The sequence below is a fragment of the Thermobia domestica genome, chromosome 11 (genome assembly GCF_964235325.1).
Source record: "Thermobia domestica chromosome 11, izTheDome1.hap1.1, whole genome shotgun sequence".
Taxonomy (NCBI): domain Eukaryota; kingdom Metazoa; phylum Arthropoda; class Insecta; order Zygentoma; family Lepismatidae; genus Thermobia; species Thermobia domestica.
The window spans coordinates 34,005,853-34,032,518 of record NC_137464.1 but is presented as its reverse complement, the minus strand read 5'-3'; the positions used below and the strand labels follow the sequence as shown (position 1 = coordinate 34,032,518).

The 26,666-nt window shown below is 34.8% G+C and overlaps 2 protein-coding genes across 7 annotated transcripts in view; one reads left to right on the top strand and one right to left on the bottom strand.

Annotated features, from left to right (window-relative positions):
* The window catches only part of LOC145664026 (uridine diphosphate glucose pyrophosphatase NUDT22-like), a 140,973-nt gene extending 122,520 nt beyond the window's left edge, over window positions 1-18,453 (bottom strand). The window contains exon 1 of the mRNA XM_081730328.1: window positions 18,214-18,453. Coding sequence (XP_081586454.1) covers window positions 18,214-18,230 — 17 coding nt within the window. The 5' untranslated portion in view covers window positions 18,231-18,453. The remainder of the gene's footprint in view (window positions 1-18,213) is intronic.
* The window catches only part of TTLL5 (Tubulin tyrosine ligase-like 5), a 462,868-nt gene that overhangs the window by 103,948 nt on the left and 332,254 nt on the right, over window positions 1-26,666 (top strand). For 4 of the 6 annotated variants that reach the window (XM_081730322.1, XM_081730323.1, XM_081730327.1 and 1 more), the window contains one exon: window positions 25,545-25,822. In XM_081730322.1, the coding sequence (XP_081586448.1) occupies window positions 25,545-25,822 (278 nt within the window). Of the gene's footprint in view, window positions 1-18,543; window positions 18,866-25,544; window positions 25,823-26,666 lie in introns of those variants that run through there. The other 2 variants (XM_081730325.1, XM_081730324.1) reach the window with 2 other exon arrangements.

The window sequence follows — 26,666 nt, the reverse complement described above, 5'->3', positions numbered from 1 at the left end:
AAATGACATTAAAGCAGCAGCACCACCGCCGCTAAAACGCTTATATAATAGAACGCAGCCGGCAGTTTTTTTTTTTTTTTTACTAGTTCGTTGGCGTTTTTTTTACTATTTGTTTTAAAGCATTAAAAATAACCTAAACCCAAGCTTTTAATTTGCCATGGGACTTTTAGCTATTTCTTTTTTCTTGGCTTAGCCTGCTACGGGGCTTTGTTGGGAATTTTACTGGAGTTGTTTAGCCTGCCACGGGGCTCTGTAACTACTAACCCTCTCACTGCTTGCAACGGAGCATTGGGGATTTTTTTTTCCATCCAGCTTAGCCTGCCATGGGGCGTTGTAGAAAATTTGTCTACGGCATCACGGTTAAAGACTAATTTTTAACCTAATAATTAATCAAAATAACATTATATTATTTTCTCTAAATACTGTTATGTAACAATTTTTATACTAAAAGTCAGTATTAAAAATCAATTTTAAATACTCATTTATTTACCTTGCTCTACCTACAACCTATATAAAACAAACTGTTACAATATATATGAAAAAGTTGGTGTAAGAAGATAAGTGTAGACCTAAGAAATCAACTTTCTTTCTTTAATATCTAGGAACAACTTTGAAAACAGAACCGAACGAAATTCAAGAATGTGTATATATTTTACTGGAAGTCTCTTTTTAGTACGTTTCCTCTTGAAATAAGGGAAATACGTTAAACTGTTCTCCCAACAAATCAATCGAGTTTCCAAACTTTATATGCTATAATTTTTCCTCCCTTCACATCAATGTCAGTGTAATTGTTTCCAACAACGCTCTGGACAAGGACTCACAAGGAAAATTACGTTTTTGACAACTTTTGCATGTTTCAGAAACTGGATGTAAGACTTTCTAATATTTTTTTTTCTGCATTGATTTATTTTCTCTTCCTTTTATCTATCATACTGGCTAACCACGTGTACCAGAGTTTTGTTATGGAGATTCCCGGTAGCTCCTACGAGAGAGCTTTCCATCCCCTTCTCTTTCTTTATTCTTTCTAAGTCTTTCTACTTTCTACTCATTCGTTAACAAATTATAATCTTATGTACTGCATATTCCTTAAATATCATGGCGGGATATAAATTTGTGTTTCTTCACTGAATGTTCATTTTCGAACCAATAATTCCTCGCACTGGAGATGATTGCTGCAAAACTAAGCCACCCTAATGCGATTCTTAGTTTAATCAGCATGTACGTGGTACATGTGTGTATAGTCTATATCAGCGTTTCCCAACCGGTGTGCCGCGGCACACTGGTGTGCCGCAAGGGATCGAAACAATATTATTAATTTTATAGCAATCAAATTGCAAAACGTAGGGAAAAATGTATATTTGTATTTCACATTAGATACTATGAACCTCTACTGTGAATCTACAATTTTAAGTTTCATACCGCGTTACTGTTCTGTACATTTCTGATGTTGAAATAAAATGGTTGTCATTGTTATGACCATTATTGCTTCTTTATTGTTGCAGACTATTTCGTAACTTGAAAATTTAAAATATCATTCAATCCTTTCGACAAAATACTACATTTGTGTTTTAAAAGTAAATGAGATTTGTTTGTTCGTTCGTTATTTAGTTATCTTCCTTCTTAGTAAAAGGTTGGATACAGTTTTTAAAAAGAAAGCATATTTTTAAAAACTTGAGTCCAATATTTCATTGCAATTGTTTTGCAATTTTTAAATTAGAATGAAAAATAAGCATAATGATTTACCACGAAAAAAAAAAAAAAAACAATGATCGAGCTTTCTTCTCTGTGAGAAGGAGACCAATATTCACAGAAAAAATACCACTGTTTTATATTTACAAGTAATAATGTCTATAAGTGTGCCGCGAGAATCCAAGTAACACCCGTAGTGTGCCGCAAGCTGAAAAAGGTTGGGAAACGCTGGTCTATATAATATAAAAAAGATAAAAACAGTAAAATGATAGAAGAAATTTATTGTGATTGATATATTGTGTCTATTTTCTGACGTAGTCACCATCAACCTCCAAACATTTCTGGTAGCGAGGCATAAGCTTCCGTATATCCTTTGTGTGAAAATCTGCCGCGTAAGATAGAGCCAGTACAAAACTGATGTCTTGAGCACTTTACTGTCTTGAAACGCTTCAATGCAAGCTACTTTCTCAGATGAAGAAAAAGAAAGAAACCGCTGAGGACAAGGTAAGGGCTGTAAGGGGGATGATTGAAGAGTGTCCATCGAAATATGTAAATTGTTTTTAACAGTATGAGTAGCTGTGTATGAATAGGTGTTGTCATGGATCAGAAGAATTTCAGAGCGTAGCATTCTTGGCCAATTTTTGATAGGACTTCGCGTTAGATTATTCAGTGTTTGGCAATACACATCTCTTGTGATTGTTTGTCCTGGTTCTAAGAATTCCACAAGAGTAACACACTTTTGGTATCATTATGAACTGATGGTGTTTGCTTCAATTCACTTCGCTTTAGGAGAAGCAGTGTGCCACCATTGTATTGAGTATCTCCAGTGGTGTATGATATTTAATTTTGACCCTCTGTCAAAATGTGAGAAAAGAAGTCATCCCCATCCTTCTGCCAGCGGGCCAAAAAATCACGTGCAGTGTCGTTCTTTGCATGTGAGAGTCTGTGAGCAATTTTGGCACCCACCCTGCACAAGTTTGTGATTATCAACTTGCCCGTCACAATTCGATGTACTGTTTTCGCAGACACTTCTGGAAACTCTTCGTCGAGATCAGTTATTATGAACTAGCGACTGGATTGCAGTTTCTCGTTAACGCGTCTCACCAGATCGTCCATCTGAATATTATGCCAGCGGTTAGCGTACGCGCCTTTGGCGTGGGAGGCCCAGGTTCGATTCCCGGCGGGAGCTCCTGTGGTTCGGATTCCACGTTAATCAGTAGGTCCATGTCTCATATAGCCTCGCTGCTGAACGGGACGTTAAACTCAAGGTCAGGCCTTCTGCTACGCTCATCGTCATGAACATTTGAAGTTCTTCCCGGAACTCTTTGCACGATTGCCTGACCTTCCCATCGCCTATTACTGTCGGTCCATAAATAGTATACAATTCCCGATGGATGTCAGCTGCATTAGGCCTATGTTCGTTGGCTTTCAGAAATCGTATAACAGATCTGGCGAGATTTCGTATACTACGGCAGCCATTTCATCTTGCTGCTACTCGCACGTATGCAACTCCACTCGGACGATTCTATCTCTGAGGCAAGCGTAGAATACTAGAGCATCCTAAACTTCGTCAATGTTGCCAACCCCGCATAAAACATTATCGATCCTTTTTTGACAAGCATCTCGTAGAATAAAGTCCATCCTTTGGCACCGTTTATGCTTCCAGAAGATTTTTCCATAAATAGTCCCATCAAAACTGTACTATTTTTCCAGTTGATTTAATAGCACGTTTCTCAAACCGTAGTCCGCGGAGTGTAGTTGGTCTTCGAGGTATTTCCATGTGGTTCTTTTAGACGGAACATTAGCTCAAGAAAGGCAGAAAGTAATAGAATGAAAGTGAACTGCGTATAATACACAATAGGTGATAATCTCAAAAAAATATAGATTACATAAATAAATTATATATCTTAAAATTACACAAATTTTAATGGATCATATATCGTCCTTGGAATAAGCAATAGGCATATCACAAAATTTGCAGTTATGAGTTACCAGAAGTACCTTATCTGATTGTATAAGATAAACCAATCTCTCTGCCTTCTCATCAACTCGGCATCTCAGGAAAAAAACTCTCCGTCGCAGAGTTGCCAACCTCGGAGAACAAAATTTCAATTTTCTTCTTTAAAATTATCGTATATTACAAAAATATTGTATATTTGTTATGCACATGATAATTATAAAAACAAGTATAATACTACTAATGATAGCAATAATATATAATAAACTTATCTGCTAATCTTCAGTTTTGCACTCCAAATCGGCGTCACTATCCTCACCATGTTTTTCTCCTTATTAACACTATTTTTAATAACACCCCCCCTCGTAAACATAATTGAATTTAAAGGACGCATGCAGGGTTGCCATTGACCAATTCTCAAAACGTTATTGCTTCACTTTAGCGAGAATAACTGTTAAACACCTGAGTATGTGTATTTTATAATCATTTAATGCACATCTACAATTTATTTGCAGTCAAAAACTACAAAAAATGTGTGTTCTAAAATTATTGTATATTCAACTATAATCGCAAGGTCATTATCGTATATACCCCTTGTTTCAAAAAGAATATACGTATTTCGAATGCATCTATTTATTAAACTTTAAGACATACGAATATGAAATTTTACACACATATTTACGAACCTCTCAAGTTTAAAGTTCAAATTACAGATGTTCAATATGTCCTCCATCAGCGACACAGACAATATCACATCGATACTCAAATTCCTCCCATACTCGGGCAAGCATGTCCTGCGTCACTGATGTTATGGCAGTACGGTTCCGGTTCTTCAACTCTTCCAGGTTCTGTGGGAGTTGTGGTACATAAACGTTGTCTTAACGAAACCCCACAGGAAGAAGTCACAGGGTGTGTCAAATCCGGTGACCGTGGAGGCTAGCTGAAACATGCTAAGTCGCCAGCTCCTTGACCAATCCAACGTATCGGTAGACTTTCATTCAGATATTCACGCACTTGGCGACTCCAGTGAGGGAGTGCCCCGTCTTGTTGAAAAATGAAGTTGTCTTCGTGCAGCCTCAGAAACAACCAGTTTTGTAACATAGCGAGATACTGCTGACTATTAACCGTGTTTCCATTAAAGAAGAATGGGCCGTAAACAGATGATCGGGATATCGCACAAAACACATTGACTTTGGGCGAATCTCTTACATGTTCAATGACTGCATGTGGGTTCTGTAGGCCCCAAATTCGAACATTTTGTTTGTTTACCTGACCACTAACACGGAAAGTCGCTTCATCACTGAACACGATACGTTGTGCAAAAGTGTTATCATTGCCAATAGCATCCAGAATCTCGTTACAAAATGCCACACGTTTGCGTTTGTCATCAGGACGCAGAGCTTGTAACAGCTGTAACTTGCACGGCTTCATAACCAACCGACGTCTCAAAACACGCCAAATTGTTGTTTTTGGCACTTGTAACTCCTGACTGACACGACGAGTTGATTTTGAAGGACTACGTTGGAAAGCAGTTTGAATTCGTGCAACATTTTCTTCAGGAACACGAGGGCGGCCATGACTCTTTCCTTTACATACACATCCTGTATCTAAAAACTATCGATACCATCTGCGAATGTTCCACCCATTCGGAGGTTCAATTTGGTACCTCAACCTGAAACGTCTTTGCACTGTAATCACGGAATTGTAATTCGCAAACTCGAGAACACAAAATGACTTCTGCTGCGGAGTAGCCATTTTAAACATATGACGGTTACCAAGCAAAACAAGACAACTGACATCTAGCGGCTATTAATATAAACCAGACTATGTATTCGTTTCTCCAATAGCCGAGCCGAGGCGCAGCGATCGATAGTTTGGGCAAAATAATTCTTCGTAATACGAATATTCTTTTTGAAACAGGGTATAAGGCTTACATATTTGTATATCCAGGGGTGCCCACAAGGGGGGGCATGACGCAAACTGCGTCATTGAAATATTTGGGGGGGGGGGTAAAATCTATATAAATATGTTTGAGAGGGTGTAAACATTAATCGAAAAAAAAATTTTTTCATGGAAGAACACCTACGGATAGGCAATTGAGGGGGGGGGTGCGTCATGGACATGAGGTGGGTGGGCAACTCTGGTATATCACAATAAATTATCGTATGGTTGCCTATGATTCTTACAGTAATCGGTAGGTCCTGTAAAATCATGTACTGTATAACTTCGAAACGCAAATTTTGAGATACTCCTGTTGCTTATTTTGAGGACAATAAGTGCATTGTTATAAACTTTCTCGACGACATTGATTACAGTAGGAAGTCGAAAATCCGAACTAATTGGGATCACAGGTAATTCGGATTTCCAAATTGTTCGGATTTTCGAAAATGACCAAGAAAATGTCATTTAGGCTAAAAATATGTATGACAAACTATTACATATAAATGAGTTTTTGTAAAAACACTGACTTCACACAACGCCGACGGACAACCCTATTGTTTGTTCATCGCTAGCGCTAAGATAAAATGTAAAAAGCTTCTAGGGACCGCGTTCGGATTTTTGACATTCGGATTATCGACGTCATACTGTATTTAAAAAAAGCTAAATGCGTTTTTTCTGTTAGGCACAAATATATAAAATCATGGAAATTTAAATATACGATATAAATATACTTCAAAACATGAATACAGTAGAGTTCCGAAAACTCGGCCTAATATGGACCGAAGTGTGGCTGATTTTGTGAAAATGTCGGGTTATCGGAAATAGAGTTTTAAAAAAGTATGATTGTTTCCTCAGGAAATACAGCACTGTTCTTGTATGTATTGATTGCTTGAGAATACAACAGAGAATAAACTGCTCAATTACCCTTAAACAAAGGAAAAATATGTACTTTATGAAGGCATAGAGCCTTTACTATATATGCAAATGAAAATTAATGAATACACACTGTACAGTGATTTACCTCATAAGACAAACCTCAGAAAAATACCGCGAGAAAAATGAATGCGGGAAGAGGAGACACACACGTGGGCAATGACCTTGAACGGGTCTGCGCACGGTTTTTCTTTTCGCCCTGCCAGGTTGTCGCCGCCGCGTTATCGAGTGCCGAATTTTAGGGACTCGACTGTATATAAATTTGCTTTCAAAGAGAACAAGATAAATTATCCGTAGAACATTCTGACTAATAAAGGTGGTCCCTATTTGAAAAAGTTTAAGAAACGGTGGTGTTATAAAATTTAGTTTAATATGTTTATCACATAGTTTCTCCAGCTTTGTACGTATAACTATGCCGGAAATACAAGCTTAATCTTAATTCACCTTATTTCTTTCACTCATTTAGCATAATGATAAACGTGATAATGCGTTGCGTTCCACTATTGGATTTAATATATACAGTTATTCACTTTTATCACTGTTACGATTTTTTCTTTTGATTTAAAATTATCTTTCTCCCAGATTTCCTCAAAATGTACGTAATGAACATAGCTAAGTAATCAGAGAAATTTATCACGAACGACAACACTGAAACTTGGCAGAGAGAATCCTAACCTTTCGTTAACTCTTTGGCTGCAGTCGCTGCAAAAGGACCCATTTATTGTAGAATTCTGGTGCAGAAAGCAATAAAGAGAACTATGGTAAAGGTTTAGTAACATTTATATTAAAGTTAAAATTTAAAAAAAAAAAAGAAAGAAACTCTTGACAAAAAGAAAACTACATACTGCTGTAAATGGTTAAAAATTAAAAGATGATAAGTGTTGAAGATAATTCGTGTTCAACAAACCTTGCAGATGTTATCATAATAAAATGAAAGTTACACTGCATTTTACTGTTAGGCCTTGTTACAATCGGCAACTGAATTAACAAAATATGTCAATATATCAGCAATTAATACGCTATCGGTCGCCAAGGACGTGGGCAGTCAGAATATATTTCTTTCGATGTAAGCATTGTTAAACTTTTTAATATGCCCCTGGAATGTTCCGCTACATCGGATCAAGATTTGACGAAATCTGAGACTTTTCCACCAATGAAGCCACTTGTATATTTTTCAGGAACCTAACGGGCATTATCTTGTTCGTTAAAAAAAAAAAATAGTATAGGGTAGAAAGGGGGAATTGGGAAGTATGTTTTTTCAACCTTTTTTTCCCTCACAGATTATAGGTGTTCTTTTCTAGTTTTTAAGAACTGATTATATGTTGCAGGTTCTTCTGTACCTACTTTGATAGTGATAAGCTTTCGGCATCTTTCCTTTTGATGCTGTAACATTTTTTAGTTTTTGGTCTGATAGGGGGTAATTGGGTGCAAGATAATTAAAACATAAACCCGTGAGGGTGATTGGGTGTAAATGAAGAAAACTCAAGCTTTCATCTGATGTATATAACTTGTATTCCACTTAAAAACTAAGTTTTATGTGGCCTAAAAAATATACCTTTGTTTACGCAAAATAAGGAGTAACATATTTCTAAATCTTAAAGATATTTGAATGTCTTTTCAAACCTTCTAATTATTGTTTATAGCATAATATATTGTTCTGTGAACTTAAGTCCTAAATGTATCACATACGAAAAAAAAAAATGAGGTCAAAACTTTGACCGAAAATGTAAAAAAAAAAAAAAAAATAAAGAAAGAAAGAAAAGAAAAGAAAGAAAGAAAAAAAGAACAGACCCTGATATTCAAACAAACATAGAAGGTAATAAGACTAACGCTAAATAACTATATACTATTACAATAGGTTATGTGTTAGAACTCTGGATTGATAAACGGATCCTATTTACAGCATCAGCAATATTGGCATACGTAATGGCCACTGGAGGCCTAAGTTGAGTAAATGAAACAAAAGTGTACACCACAAAAGACAAAAATAGCACAGCATTTAAATGAATTCTAACCAAAAAATGTTCACTTAAGGCATTCCACGCATTACCCCACATCATGCACCCAATTACCCCTGGGGGTAATTGGAAAGTACAATTTTTTAGAAAATTCTAACTGTCTTACAGTGAGGATTCAAGATTGCTGCTCTTCACGGCACCATCCTTATGATGCTTTTAAGCAGCAGTAAAAAAATCAGGATCAACATTAACAGATGCGCGATTTATTGTGACTCAAATAAAAACACACACAAACCTGAAATTCGGTTTCATATATGTCATTTCTCAATCAAATCAGTTTTTGGTTTCTTTTGTCATTATTACACCCTCTCAAAATTCATCAAAGTTTTTCTTTTTCTGATCAACATCTGAAATGCAAAATATACATTTAAAAAAAAATCCGCCCAATTCCCCCTCTACCCAGTTCCCCCTTCTACCCTATATGGTTTAATAGATAACACAGCTCCATTTTCTCATTGCAAATGAATATTTTATTGAAGATACTGAAAAAAAAAACTTGTTATTCGACAGAACACAATACAATACTGGTACTCAATTCAAGATTGTATCCACAGGATACACATTAAGGATCCAGAAACTTTTCTTGGCGAAATTTTAAAGGCCACACGGAATAAAATTATATTTTAAAGTTTGTCTAATAGCCTATAATTATAGACTACACATTTTTGTTTGTTTTGCAAATCACCAGCCACTTTTTTAAAGAGTATTATCTTGAGTTAGACCATAAATCAAAACAGAAAAGCACATTTTGGTACTTCGATGAGGCTGAAGAATGGCAGATGAATTATTGGAATTCACTACTGAAGTGATAACTGTAAATACACGAGTAGTGGAATTCTCATTTTATTATTATTATTATTATTATTATTATTATTATTATTATTATTATTATTATTATTATTATTATTATTATTATTATTATTATTATTATTATTACGAGGGGCATATTGAAAGTCGTGAGCAACATTTTTTCACAACCATAATCTTTATTTGGAAGTGAAACCAAATATATAATCTCAATTTACAGACCTTTCTTTCACTTTTCCACATAGTCTCCGTTTTTTTGCACACATTTATTCAATCATTCTGCAAGTTTGAAAATGCCCTTGCGATAGAATTCCGTTTCAGCTGCCCGTAGACACTGACGCACTGCTTGCCGAATATCCTCCAGTATCTCGTAGCGATAGCCTCGCATCTGTTCCTTCACAAAACCGAAAAGATGATAGTCGGAGGGTGTCATGTCGGGGCTGTAGGGAGGATGTGGAAGTGTTTCCCACCCAAATCTGATCTGTTCCATAGTGACACGTGCAGTATGCGAACGCGCATTATCTTGTTGAAGGATGATCTTCTTTCCAGGATGTTTATCAGTTTATCACGCAAGGCACGACGGAGCTTCAAAAGTGTTGAATGTAGCGGGCAGAATGTATGGTTTGTCCAGGCTGAAGAAAGTCAACCAGAATGCAACCCCGTGCATCCCAGAAGACGCTTCCCATAACTTTCCCTGCCGATTGTACTGTCTTCGCTTTTTCTTCGGGGACTAATTCAAATGATGCCATTCCATACTCTATCGTTTTGTTTTAGGTTCATAATGGTTGAACCAGCTTTCATCTCCAGTCACAATACTCGTCAAAAAGTCATGTCGAAATCTCTGAAGAAGGGTTTGAGCATGGTTAGTCTCTGACGTTTGTGATTCTCGGTTAATAAACGTGGGACCCAACGGGCACAAACCTTCCGATAACCTAAGCTGTCAATCATATCTTGCACCGCACTACGTTCAACACCAAGTTTTGCAGCGATTTCATTCACAATGATACGCCTATCTCCCCTAATCACCTCATCAACCCTTACCTTGTTGCGTTCCGTGGAGGCAGTTCGAGGGCGCCCGCTGCAAGGCTCATCTTTGATACTCGTGTTTCGATCCTTAAAATGTTTCACGCACCTCCTAATACTGCTGACACCCATGCACACATCTTCATAAGCACGCTGCAGTCTGCGGCGAATTTCAGAAGCAGATTGGTGCTCTTTAACAAGGAATTCAATCACAGCACGCTGTCGAAACAAAACATCGCTGCCCACCATTTTAGAAATCCTGCCTGTAGTCACGTGCTAGCAACAAATAGTGTCAACGTCTGGAAAGAAAGAAAGAAAGGTCTGTAGATTGAGTTGATATACTTGGTTTCACTAACAACTAAAGATTACGGTTGTGAAAACATGTTGCTCACGACTTTCAGTATGCTCTTCGTATAATAATAATAATAATAATAATAATAATAATAATAATAATAATAATAATAATAATAATAATAATAATAATAATAATAATAATAATAATAATATAATAATATAATAATAATAATAATAATAATAATAATAATAATAATAATAATAATAATAATAATAATAATAATAGAGGAGAAGGTCTAAATACGGGCAGTGGTCTAAATATGGGCCAGGTGACGTTCTAGACTTCTGTATGCTTGTGTAGTACTACTACCTAGTGACAAAGGTGTGAAAGCATTATTCAAGAAAGAAGGTGGTGGCGTGATTCAGTTGGCGACGAACAGTTGGGTCTGGTTGATCAACTTGTGTGTTTTGCCTGTGTGCAATCGTGGGAAAGTTTTATAAGGTATGTGTTTTGTATTCTTTTTGACCATAAGAAAACCCAGTTTGAAAAATTGTAACAGGTAAGTTGTATTATGCAGGAATGTACTTGTAGTTAGTAGAAAACAAAAGGCAAATACTATTGTGTATGAGTAAATACTGTTGCGTGACAAAGCAAAATCTACGAATGGTCTAAATACAGGCTACCTTGCTAGATCTAAATATAAGCTAGTAGCCCATATTTGGACCATCATTGTAAAATTCTCAAAACTATGTCTTTTGTTTCAGCATGCCAAGATCGAAACCCAAGTACACTCCAAAAGGCAAGAGAAAGATGTGGAAGCAAGAGGACATGGCGAGTGCTATTTGCGCCGTAAGAGAGAATCGCATGGGGACGCTGAAAGCAGCAAAGACTTTTAATGTGCAACATACAACTCTGCAAACGTTAAGCAAGAAACACAATCTAACTCCCATTGAAGCAGCAACGACAAAACTTGAACGAAAACCCATGAAAAGCAATTGGTAGAACATCTATTCCTCATGGAGCAAAATTTCTTTGGATACGCCAGGAGCAACTTGCAAAGTATGGCGTATCAACTAGCATCACAAAATGGTCTTCAACATCTATTTAGGGATACAGAGGCTGGAAGATCGCGGTTTGATCTTTTCCTGCGTCGGCACAAAAACGTTATTTCGCTTCGCAAACTATGTGAATGTCTTTTGCTCGCGCTTTTGGTTTCAACAAGGAAAATGTTCAGCAGTCTTTTCGTCTGCTCGTAAAAAAATACAAATATCCTGCAGAGAATGTCTACAATGTGGATGAGACGGCCCTTACAATTGTTCAAAGTAAATTCCCATCTATAATTGGAAGGAAGGGTAAAAGACAAATAGCAATTCTAACTTCTGCAGAGAAAGGTGCAACATTCACAATTATTGCCTGTATGAGTGCCGCTGGACAATTTGTGCCTCCCATGGTAACATTTCCGCGAACGAACACGAGTAGTCAGTTAATGAAAGGAAGTCCTCCAGGTCCCGTTGGCGTAGCGCATCCTAGTGGGTGGCTACAAGCCAATTTATTCACCAAGTGGTTTTCTCATTTTGTTGAGAAAGTTCGTCCGACTGAAGAGTCACCGGTTCTGCTGATTCTTGATGGACACTATAGTCACGTTCGAAATATTGACGTCATTCAGATGGCGCGTAATCATCACGTTACCATAATTTCATTGCCACCACAAACAACTCACAAACTTCATCCACTAGACAAGACCTATATGGGTGCCTTAAAGGCTTATTATAGTGAGGAATTAAGGCAATGGCTTCGTCATTCGCAACGACCAGTTACACCGTATGACATCATGGAGATATTCGGAAGAGCATACCTAAAGTCCAAACTGGGGAAATAGCTGTAAATGGTTTTAAGTCCACAGAAATTTTCCACTGAATCCAAATATTTTCAGTGATGCAGATTTCATAACTTCTGAACTTGAAGCACAAAAAACATGCAAACCAACCCTTAAACCTACTGCGGCCCAAGATCCGAGCCAAAACAACAATGCCCAAGATCCTGTCCCTTCTACATCATCGTTTGAAGAGTTTCCCTGCCATACATCTAAAAGATACTCACAACACAGTATCTGGTACTTCAAATCTAGTAAGTCCATTTCATATTTCAACAGTTCCTATAATTAAAAAAAGGCTCAGCAATCGAGGTAGAAAACCAGCACGTGCTACTGTTGTAATTGGTACTCCTCACAAAGAAACAGATCTTACTTCCTTACACACGTCCCGTAAATGCAAGAAGTCATTATCGTTGAGTACCGTTGACCACAATGTAAAAAGGAATATATCTGGACAGAAAAGAAGACAAGGATCTCTGTAATTTGCAAGACAAGAATCAGATTGAGAAGAATGTAGGATGGTGATTTCTGATTTAAATCTTTGTGACAATGAAGATACTAACTTAGATATGCCTGTTGGATACGAAAAGCCTGATGACGAAGACGCAAATTGTATATTCTGCGATGGAAAATTCTCTAAAGATACACAAGGGGAGCTATGGGTTAGATGTGTAATGTGTTCAATGTGGGCACATAACGAATGTGCTCGTGCGGAAAAGGAAGACTACATCTGTGACTTTTGTAAATAGACAGTCATCACCTCTACATTATTTTTTCACCTTATTTTGTATCTTCAAGCATTTTTCTTAGTTCTTTATGGCAAATTTCGAAGGTAGCCCATATTTAGACCACACTTTCAAAACTTAACATTATGGCCTCTCTCAGAAAACTATGTTTATTATTGTTAGTCTTGGAATGTTCAGCTATATTTGTAACTTTGTTATAAAGTTAACGTCTCTCAACATATTTGGAGTTGTTATTTCGTACATTCCTTAGAACATTTTATTGATATTCGAAAAATAAAAATTGTAGCCCATATTTAGACCTTCTCCTCTAATAATAATAGTGATTTTTTTTTAAGTGTATGTAAGGAGCCTTTTGTTGGGAGGGGTCTAAGCGTTGGGGTGAGGGGTCCAATACTACAAACCATTATGTCTTCTATGTATTATTCTGCATCCCAAAAGACGACAAATATTTGTAAAATACTTCCACCTATATTTTCAGAAAAAAAAATGATAGAACTATATTGTTTATGTAAGAGAAAGAGTGCAGATGAAGTGTGAGACCAAATTTACATGCTACATTAACTGTTTCTCTGTTAAACAAGTAGAGTTTTATTGTGAAAGTGTACAAATGTATGTTGAGTTAGGAAATTTTGGGGAGGATCGGAGCCGGTGCACTTTCGGGGGTGCACCCCTGTAAGAGGTTCCCTATCGCTAATAGATAGCAGCACGTTTTCCCTATATTTCTAATGTATACTCTATACGCTAACGTTCCCATTAAACCTTACTTAATCAATCTAATCGTTTGGACAGACAATATTCACAATAACTCAATCCAGTTCAAGAGATCAATATTCACACTTTGCTTCAAAGCAAATTGAGTCATTAAATCAGAGAGTCATCAAATCAGGGAATCATCCGTGTAGTTTTCCATTTTGTTGTTTCATTCATTTTTAAGAACATTTAATTTTACTCTTCAGAAATATGTATACTATATACTAGTATATAACTGCTCGAAAATTTGTTTTGAATTTGATTGAATCATTTTGAATATTGCCTCCAGTGTTTGAGTGACAAAAATAATTTAAGCTATCACACACACACACACACACACATATATATATATATATATATATATATATATATATATATATATATATATGTGTGTGTGTGTGTGTGTGTGTGTGTTTTGAAATTTAGTGTAAACTCATGATACACATACCATAGTCTGGGTTTTGGCCGCCCCCGCAGTTTTTACCTTCTAGATCCGCCACTAATTGCTTCTCCATACAAAATATACGAAAAAGGTGCTGCCATCTATTGGTTAATAGTGCTCCTTTAAACACCCTCATCTAAATGGAAACGAAAGTGGAGATGCCACCATGATGCATCGAAAGAAAATAACGAAGCTCTCTCGTATAGAGCGTCTCACCCTTAGATTGCAGTACAGGAGTAAATGGCAATGCTTTTCCTTATGCCCATTGTTGCCAAACTTAGCCTGAATTTTAGAAAGTTTTTTTTTTTTTTTTTTTTTTTACTAGATATGGATAGGTTATTGAAGAACATTGTATTCTCTATCCAATAATCTGTTTTTCCCATATCAAGAAGAATTTTCAAGTATTGAAATAAATTGAAACAGTCAAATCTTACTAATGGCAAATTCTAACGTCGCGTTAAATGTATCACGTCATAAGTTCGGAACTCTAAGAGATACAAAGTTGAAACTTAAACAGGCATTAACACCACATTTGGTGTCAATGTTGGAAAAGTTTGCATTCAAAAAAACTTTTCAAATTTTAAAATAAAAAAATAAAATGTAAGAGAAAGTGCGTACACTATTGCAATTCAATATCTAAAAAGTTGACTAGTGAGAAACTTTTATTTTTCAGGTTAGGTGGGGATGCAAAGCGCAAAAAGGTTGAGAAATGATTGAAGTTATTTTTTAAAACAAATTGCAGATCGATATCTTTCTTTATTTAGGTTTTATGCCTTAAGAGTCAACTTTCCTAAGCGCGCGCATCTGACCAGAAGAAAGGCAGTGACAAATCTTGCCAATGTTATTTTCCTTACAACAATTATAATTTCATGTTCGTATCGTATATGGAGTAATGAAATTTTGTCTTAAAACGGGCTCCCCTCAAGCGCCTTCCCTGAGGGTAGTTGCACCCCCTGTCCTCCACAAGTTACAACCCTCTCTGACGCCACTTCAACAAATGAGGCCTATATGACTTTCCGATTTCTAAAATTTCTTACGTTCGAATAACATCATAAAACAATTAGAAAACTAAATTTTATTGTCAAACCAGCATCCTTTCAAAACTCAGTATCGAAAAAGGCTGACACGTTTCTATCTATGTTAGGAACGAGAAAGACCATGAAACAATGGTTAGTTACTGATGAAACTGCCATTAAGAGAACTTTTTCTTCTATAACAGGATTTTTATACATAGATATCCTCACGAGCCCCCGGAATGAAATCTTCTGAAACACTGATCTAGATGAATTGTTTAACATTGTACTTGAAGCTGGAGCACTATCACAAAATAATTAAACTTGAATCGATTGAAAAATGGAAATGAAAGCTGTTTGTAAGAATCATTTAAAAAAAAAAAAAAAAAAAATTGTAGGATAGTTCTCATTTGAAATAATAAACGCTGGTATACATTTCGAAGGCAAATCATTTATTCCAAGTTAAAATTTTAAAAATAAATTTAAAAACTGTCTCGTCTTGAAAACGAGACGAGACAAGTAGTCCGTCTCATCTCGTGGCAAATCTAGCAAGTGGGTGGTTGATCCCTGCTAACGTTCACACCCCGACTACCTGCAGAACTGTTATATTGTAATGTAGGTCAAATAATATAAACTATTATTTTCGATATAAATAATAATAATAATAATAATAATAATAATAATAATAATAATAATAATAATAATAATAATAATAATAATAAAATCAACAGTTTCCAAAACAGTATATCTGCCCCTTCACCTATCCCTCCTTTCATAATCATTCACTTTCATAAATTTTCTGTCTTCTTTAGCCTACAGGACACACCATTGGGATGTAAACCTGAAAGATTTGTATTTTTCATTTTCTTTTCGTGGCTGTAAAAGTAGCATATGAGCCTTAGGTCCGGGAGACCCGGGTTGAATTCCCTGTCAAAGTTCGTGTGTTTTCAATACGATGTTAAACTGTAAGCATATACAGTAGCGTACGCAAAAATTTATTTCGGGGAGTCCAAACTCAATATGAGGATATCTTATATTGAAATTCCTAAAATTGCCCCTAAATTAGGATAAATTTACACTAAAGTCGAAATTTCAGTGGGGGGGAGTCCGGACCCCCAGGACCCACCCCCTGCGTACATCCCTGGGCATATACCTATGTTTCATATGGCCACCATGATGCTGAAAAGGGGAGTTTAACTCAAAACCAAAATGAAATAGCATATTCTATACACAACTTACAGTATGTATTATATTCGATGACATATATGCATAGGGTCAGGGGCGGACCAAGTCAAAATTTTCATCCAAGCAAAATAACTTTTTGATGCCCCCTCCCTAGTCTTTAGCCTATATTTTACATTTTATTACAGTGATTTTAATATTTTAGTCTTTTTTTTAAAAAAAATAAAATTAATACTCAAATACACGATATAGGTATATTTAGTACTTAGAAATATACACACGGTATCAATTGCATTGTGTTTTTATTATTAATATTATTTATGTACCGACATGTATAAACAAAAACAATATCGAACAGCATATATTGAATACTACTAATGGTGACATGATTACTGCTATATTGTAAATAGTTTTGTTATATCAGTAACATCAGGAGTCATTCTACAAGAGAAACATGCAAAATCCAGTAACATTCATTGCATGGGGAAAGTTCAAAAAGAACATGGTCCGCTATAAGCAATACCAATTCCCCCTCTACTCCTTCTACATGCCATGTCTCCATTTATCGATACGCCCCCCCTCTGGTACTATGGAACTATCTTCTTCCATAGTAAAGTGAAAAAAAAAAGATGACGTAATTGACGCTACTGTACAAGAATATAAACCAAAAAGTCAGCAGAAAACACGTTTTAAAATTTTCTTCTAGAGGCTCGTTTTGACGCCCCCTGACTTGGCGCTCCGGGCTGTCGCCCAGCCCTTGGTCCGCCCCTGCGTAAGCGTCTGTTTCATGGTCGTGAAGTGGCGCTCAAGTTCTTAAGGCAGTGGCTCCTCGTGAGGGAAGTCACATCAGTAAAAATTATAAGTTTACAGCTATTATAATTCGTTAGTTACTGTAATTAGGGAGAGAAAGTTTATCTAATGTTTTAACTGTTGTATACAAATACTAAAATATTACTTAAGGTTTCTTCTCTTAGCTTGTAGCAATAATATATATATATATATATATATATATATATATATATATATATATATATATATATATATATATATATATATATATATATTTTACGATGTGACAACTCTCACTGGCCGCCACTGATTTATGGAACCGTAGAGAAAATGTCAATATTCAAGATAGGTTTCCACTTAATAAAGACTCTGTTAAATAACTGTTTCACTATAATAAACTTTCATTCCTTCAAATGTATTTAAAGATATGATGTAACGACGAGTTTTCCTTTAATATATATATATATATATATATATATATATATATATATATATATATATATATATATATATATATATATATATATATATATATATTTTGTAAGTAGCTCATATTGCAATGACAGTTGCGTGATTAAAAAAAAAAGTCGATGAAATACTGTATTTCCCTTTATTTGCATGCATATTTCATGTCAACCTGTAGGACGTTTTGTTTATTGATTTCACAACCTAATCAATGTTGTAGCTAATGATATCTATTTCTTGCTGTAATTGTTTTTCTTACAAATATTTTTAATGGAAATGTGCATACGTACGCGATATAAGAAGTCATTATTTCAAATTCTTGCTGATAACTTTAGAAGGTTCTGCTGCACTTAATAGAAACACACAATCACGGCTCTCAGCAGCCACTTATATTTTTTCCCCTGTCTACTTTTCTATACTGAGTCATACGCAATCACATCGAATCACGCCAGTCGCAGAAAAAAATAAACCTTGTATTTTATTCTAATATTGTACTTGTGGTACACCTGATGAATTAACACAATCTTTCAAGGAAGGGAAAGGGGCAAAAGGGGAGGTAAACGTGACAATTTCCTTTTTACAGCATCGACTCTCATTACGTCAGTACCTCGACACCGCAGTCAGCGGGATGCGGCAGGCATTTGTTATTGAAGTTGACTTATGGGAATCCCTCCGTACGAAAAACGGAGAGAAAAAGTGTTAGTGCACGATCGTCTGTAGATTGTGGATGTATTTAACGATGAAGAGATAGGATTAACTGAATAACTTAGGATGGAGCAGGTAGCTAGTGAAAGGCTCAACTAGTTATGCATTTGAAGTGATATTTCAATGCTACAAACAATATTTATTTTGGAAGAGCATGTTGTGATAGTCGCATTGCAGATCAAGGAGGAACCTTTAAATTGCTCTTCAATAATTTGAATGCAAATACAGCATTGCAAGGTGCTTATGAAATAGATTGCATGTTACAGTGTTCATAGTCGCTAAAGGAAGCATATTATAAATAGATTTAATTTTTTTCTTATCTACTTCAATATTTTATTTCTAAGATAATAATAGGGAGAGTAACATTTGTTTCGTACAGACACATGACAGTATTTAAAAAAACAGCTGTTTACATTATTATGAATATTCAATACTGATTTTATGCTTGGGCACTGATTACACGGTAGCATTTTAAAAGTCACGAACATTAATTCCCTGGAGTTGAAAGATTTGACTCTTTTAACGCCTGCAAATTAGGGCCATTTTATATTTCATATTTTCCTTGGCTATAACAGTGTCTTATTTTAACAAAATATTGCTTTCAGAATACTGGCATATTTTAATTTCAGTGTGTTTGCTTAACACATTCTGTAAAATTGATATTTTCTGCTTTGTACTTTTATAACAAAACGAAATAATCCTACCCTGATACTGGCATGTTGTATTCCATCACAAAATAATTAGTGTATTTAAATACATTCAGATCATAGAAAATATAATTACTTTGCTAGTTCTACTAGCTACACGAATACGTTGTGATACAAGTGATTGCACTTATATTTGAGAGACATTTTTGCACTGGCTTCGCTTTCGTGCTGATTGTCAATGCTTAGTGTCAGCTCTAGGAAATAATTCACCAGTAAATTTAAAGTAGTGTAGTGACAGAAAAAAACAAAAAAGCGCAGGCGGTTTTACAAAATAGTTTGCATACCTAACCTAACCTAGCAGCCAATCAAATTGTAGTAGACAACAAAATAAAAATTTAGAGATAATGATACCTAACCTAACCTAAACTTAAACGTGGGAGACTTGAGTTCGATTCTCGGTGGGAGCTCATGTGGTTTAGATCCCACGTAAAGTTGTATGTCCACGTTGCATGTAGCCTCGCTGCTGAAAGAGACACTAAAATCAAATCAGTTCAATTCAGCTAACCTAAACTTAGTGAGTGTAAGCCAGCCAACATGGAAAATTTGAAAAGAAAAAAAAAAGCCATAATCGCTAGAACTGTCTGTGGAAGCAGTGCCAAAACAATTTAGGACTAGGTGGAGGTACCGGTTATGGCTACCTTTTTCCCCCACGTATGGCCACTCAAAATAAATATATAAAAAAAAAAATCAACTTCCAAATTAAGTTCTATTAAGTAAAAGGACATTAAAGATCATTTACTTATGACATGAAATTAGCCTAGGTATACGGCTCTTGCCTACTTATGTCTGAATGCTTAAGTTACATATAGGCTACGTTACAAAATGCATTTATCTTTAGCACTTAGATATGTATATTTTATATAGTTTGCAACTTTATCTGTAATAAAAATTGCCTAAGAGAATAACATCTTAACATGTAGGTCAAAACTAGTCAAGCATACAACAATATCAGTGCTGTAGTGTTTTTCAACTGTTTTTATACTCCAGGAAATAATTCAATTCCACCACTATTGAATATACCACTATTCAATTCCGTTCTTTAAGGCTTGGTTCTGGCAATTTATCAATAGTGTTCAAAATATGCACTTGTGATATATCATTCTCAATGATTACAAACTGTGCTTTCTTTGTGTCCACACAAGCTCTTTCGTGACTAAGTGGTTAGCGTACGCGCCTTTGGCATGAGGAAACCCTGGTTCGATTCCCGCCGGGAGCTTATGTGGTTCGGATTCCACGTTAATCAGTAGATCCACGTCTCATACAGCCTCGCTGCTGAAAGAAACACTGAACTTAAAGTCAATTCAGTCAACTCTTTCAGTCCACACATTTGAAACATCGAATATCATACTCTAAATTTGATATTTTGTTCAATATTACACCAACATACTTGTACTCTCACACGGAGTGATTTCATTAAGTTTACATATAGGCTAACAGTATTTTATACCTAGTGTAGTGGGCTAGGACTGTTATGTTTCGTTCCATTATATGATGAGGTAGGATTAAGAATTTTTTAAATGTCAAAATACGTGTATCTTTTATTTAGTAATTTAAAGTTAATATTTAGGCCTATTAGTGGATTTGCCTACTTAGACTTACAGCAAAAATATGTTATAATGTGAATAAAAACTGTTTTTGTTATTTTTATTAATAAACAATTAAATTATTATCACAGTTGCAAAAGGTGGCCATAAACAGTAACAAGTATGAAACCACTTAAGCCACCTACTGGCCATAACTGGTTGCTCACGGGATATTCCGACCCACTAATAGCAATTGCATTTATTTGTTGTGGTTTGAGATTCTGGCAGTTACGATAGCATTATAAAGGAAATATAGTTTTTTTTCTTACCAGGGCACTAAGTATCTACTTTCTAGGCCAGCAGATTAATTTTCTACAATTTTTTTGTAAAACTCAAAACTCTTAAGAAATTTCACAAGAAATTGGAGAATTCTGTGCATCACAACACACAAAATGTAACAGCATGTCCATATTCATTAGATTCACAATGCGTACTGACTAAATCTGTTGTTTAAAGTCTACTGCTTTCAATAAGCTTTGTTTCGATTGAATGAAGACAGCATGAAGCTTAATAAAGGACTAATAACATGAAAGTAGCCATAAGGGTTATGGTGGGTGGCCATAAACGGTACCTCCACCCTATGTGTTCGACTTTTATAGAATGGTGATTTAGACATTTTCATGGGATAATAAGTAGTGGTATTTTATAAATTGTTGTACAATTGTCAGCAGAAATGGGTAACCAACGCTCTTTTCTTTTCTTTTTCAACAGCCTTGGAGTGTGTAGATTTATTTTGAACATAAGTTGGTGTAACTTATACCATGATGATTGACAGCATCCCATCTTTAAATTACATTAACACACATTAAAATGTAAATTACATTAACACACACAAACACACCTTAATTCTAAATTACTGACAAAGACCTACCTGTTTTTCCTGGCACAGACTATGACTGTTGGCAGATTATATATATATATATATATATATATATATATATATATATATATATATATATATATATATATATATATATATATATATATATATATTATATATATATATATATATATATATATATATATATATATATATATATATATATATATATATAATCAGTATATTTTGTTTCAAAACGTCGTGTAGGAATCTCGTTTTTAATTTTTCCTACAGTGTTATTTTTTTATATAATATTACCGTATTTTGTTGTAGGTTTCGTATAATTTTAATACCCTGTTTATTCAGTTTTTCCAAGTTTTCGTTTGCGTCCATTAGTTAATCATGTCGTTACTTAACTAGCTTGTGTTGGGCGTAGTGATATTAATGATCAAGTTTGTTATCTATCGAAATGTATATTTTTAGAGAAATTCTTCTAAATTCTGTGAATTCATATTATTTTAGTGTTCTAATGTAAATATTCGAGTTCATTAATTTCGATAAGCATTTTTAAAATTATTTTCCCAGAAACTTCGATAATTATTAAAAATATTCGGATAGTAACATATATTTGTAGTTTTGTATATGTTACATTTGTGTGTGTTTTAATGTATCGTTGCTATAGAAACAGGCATGTGAACCTCCGCTTTACTGAACGCCTAGGGTTGAAACTAGGTAGTTGGTGTTTTAAAATGAAAATGAGTCATACGTAATCTCCGCTCCTGCATATATTTTGCTGTTTCGTTGCTTTTATTAGAACTACATTAGAACGTTATACATCTGAAATGTAATTAGTAAAGTCCAAAAGTAAGGATTGGCCTGAAATTGTGAAAGAAAATTCATTCATTAGTGCTACAACTTATCCCGGATGCTTGCTGATTAGTAAATCTTGGGCAGTACCGTAAACTGAAACATTATTTTGGTTGAAAGATTCTTCAAAATTAAGGTGAAACTAGTCATAACGTTTTGGAAGTTTTAGTAGTGCTGTTCAAATTATTTTTACTTGCAACGAAGATTATTTGTGGCTAGTTTTATTTTAGTCCCTTCTTCCACAAAGTGAAAAGTACGAGACGTGCGTGGAAATATCTTCTGAATTATAAGTTAACAGGTTTAGAATAAGTCAGAATTGTAGTTGTGAAAGAATAATAAATCTTAATTTTTATTTTAAGTAGAATTTTGTTTTTAGCATTTGTAGGAACATATTTCCTAACAGCTGCTACAATGGCCGCCCTATATTAAATATCCAATTTACATAATTTATTACACATTTAGGTCTATTATTATTATCAACACACGTACTTCCAAGTAAGTAGTAGTTACAGTCGTTAGTGCACGGACAGTAAGATGAAGAATTTTAACAGTAACGCTGGGGCACAATGAATGAGTTTTAGCTGTAGTATGTAAAGCTATCTGTAGCAGCAGTATCCGACTCACCATACTAGAAAAGTAGTTTACGTGAACTGAACATTAATATTCAAATAAGAATCTGAAAGCTACTCTCTTTCAAAAGCCTTTTTACCTACAGTTTAGTTAAATTATTTTTTGTTCCTAGATTTGTATTGAAAAATTTTAAAGAGACGAAACATTAGGTAGTCGATTAAAGAAACCACTATGTACGAGACTTTAGGGCTATGATTTGAAGTCTCGTTATTTTTATTTATTTTTTTTTTTCACTAAAATACGCACGCTTGTCAAGTACTTTTGACGTAGTATCATTTAAAATAAAACTTAATTAAATTAAATTACATGTTTAATTTCAGCAAATTGTATTAAAATTGATCCATTTATTTTGAATTTAATGTGATATATAAAACCATCCTGAAGAAGTATTAAAAGGAATACCTGAATAAACCAAACACGTGATGGACAATAATAATCTAAAATAATTAATGTTCAACATTAAGAAAATCTTGCAATAGTTCAATGGTTGCGTTTTCTTAGTTCAGTGTTTATAAATGCTGTTAAATCATAGAAGCAAATAGTATACACATCTTATAAAATCGTATGTAACAAAGTTAATGGTAGAAAGAAATCAACTTCTAAGCTACTTACATCTTCGTTTAAATTTTACGTATATGTATTAAGATTTGGATGTTTGTTGCATATTAAAATAAACTATTCAATTCAATCTGCAATGATTTATGGAAAATGGGTATATCTTTCATATTATGTTTTTACTGAAATAAATGTTCGAAGAAACCGTACATAGCTGAATTTTCTTTCGTAGAGTTTGTAGTATGCTGTTAAATTCTGGTTTTGATATTTCATTTTATCATGCGTAAAATTTCCTAATATATGCGTGATAACGGCTTTATAAAAGGCGGCAGCAGAACGTGCCGAAATCATCAATTTCTGCTGTGATGTAAGATTGGTCGACATGCATGTTTTAACACTATCTTTGTTTTTAGCCCATTGATTTTCATAGGGAACTATTTTTCTGTTTTACACGATTTAACATCATTGTTTTTTAACCCATTGATTTTCATGGGAAATTACTTTTCTGTTTTACATGGTTTAACGCCATCTTTGTTTTTTACCCCGTTTATTTCCATGGGAAATTATTTTTCTGTTTTACATGGTTTAACGCTGTCTGTTTTTTTAGCCCATTGATTTCCATGGGAAATTATTTTTGTGTTTTACATGGTTTAACGCTATCTTTGTTTTTAGCTCATAGGTTTCCATGGGAAATTATTTTTCTATTTTACATCATTTAACACCATCTTTGTTTTGTTATTCCATTGATTTCTATGGGGAATTATTTTTCTATTTTCTTTGAAATGAGCTGGACTTCTAGTGGCTTGACTTTACTATTTTTTTCTTGACATCTGTTTAAATGTTCCTTACTTCGTGAAAATTAACTTTGCTTATATGCAAGTTTAATGTAAATAATTTAAAATTTTTATGTAATGCAAATTCATTTTAACAGCATTACTGCACGTCTTGCAAATAAGAACAGAAATAAAACACTGAACTGCTGAAACAAGACTGTACTATTCATAAAAATAAATACTTTAGGTTAATTTAGAAGATCAAAACGTAACATGTAAAGTATTTATTTTTATGAATAGCACAGTCTTGTTCAGCAGTTCAGTGTTTTATTCAAATTCATTTTGGAAAAGGTGTGGACTTTGTGGTGGACAAACACCGTGCTCGTGGGTTTTCTCGGGGTTCTCCCGTTTCCTCCCACTTTCTTCATTACACCATTTCACTCATTTCTCATTATCACCGTCTCCTTTAGCCTAACCGGCATAACCGTGGGACGTTAAACTTAAAGATTTCATTTTTTTTTTCATTTTGGAAAAGCAAGGGACATTTAACTAGAGTTGAAGAAATCAGTAAAATATCATTAACCACTGAAACGGTTGTGACTTGTTGACAGATCATGCGATACGAAACAGAGTGCGTTTGATGTATGTGAATGCCACGACGTAGCTCAGTTCTCACTTAACGCTTGTATGATCTGTAGGTCTTATTGGCATGATTTTGTACGCTTTTAAAATTGAAATGAACTGAGGAAGGCAACAGAGAAATTTAAGTACCCACTGTGAATCGCGAGCAGGCGAAGAAAGCAATTACTCGTTCCAGTTCATATGAAAGAAAAAAATCTCGTAAATCAGCTTCATTGTTAAGAACGAATTTTGCAATAAATAAATAAATTTCAATATCCACCGGAACTGCTCGCGAATGGAACTACAAATATAGTGCTAAAGTCCTGATTTCTTTATTTGATATCTGTAATATCTTTTCAGCTCCTGCAAGGTGAGGAATCTGGTAGTGATCTTAGCAGCATGAATGGTTCCAGTTTATCCTCCATGCTGAATGACGAAGAACTAAGTAAACAGAAAGAGGGAAATGAAAACAACACTGTTCAAGAGGAAAAGCCGGAAGCAGCAGAGGAAGATGCAGAAGAAGCTGGTTATGAAGAGGAAGAAGGAACCAACAATGACACCACCACATCAGACGTAACAACAGAACTCACGCTGAAGGAGCTGCCTCAGGTGCATAAGGCAATGACGAAGACTGAAAGGTGAGAATTATGCAAATATCATTATTAAATGCTCGTATGTTACTTAATAATACATTTGTATTAACGATGTACTATAAATAACCACAGTAATATTGGTGGAGAAGAGTAGTTAGGATTTAGCTTTTTTATTTATTTATTTATTTATTTTTAGATTATGTGTATCGCAAAAAATAAAATTATGAGCATAATTACAAGTAAATATGTTGAAAATATAATTTAAAGTTTAGTTTCTATTGAAAACTTTGCCTCGCTAACACCAAGCAACAGTAGTTAGCGTACGAATTCCAGGAATAGCTGTAGAACAATTCATTTTTTGTTTGAACGAGTGACTTGAGGCGTTACTCTAGCAACAGAAGACAAAGTATAAAAGAGAGTTAAGTTCGTTTGTTCTCCAGTGGATGTCCCTGGTTGGGGATTTATAAGGATGAAATATTTTTTATTTTTATTTTATATTACAGTGTTGTATTGGTAGACTGGTAAATAACGAATTAGGGACATAAACCGATCACTTGTTATTATAAAAATAAAGTTTCTAATAGTTTCTTTTACAAAGTTTTGTAAATCTCTAAATGTTTTCAGTGTATAATAAATTTCCTCGGCACACAGAAATTGGCCTCGGAACACAGATAAATACACAATGGTCTTAAACAGGCATTACTCCTTTGTGAATGGCAGCCCCAGGAGAAGATGTTAATACGTGAGTGATAAACTCTGATAGTTTCTTCGTCTCGTAGTCTTCTTTTATAGACGTCTTCTTTTTGGAAGAACCCATGAGGGAAGGTCGGCCTTCGTGGATTTCCCAAATCCTCTTCGTGGTTTTCCCGAATCCTCTTCGTGGTTGTCT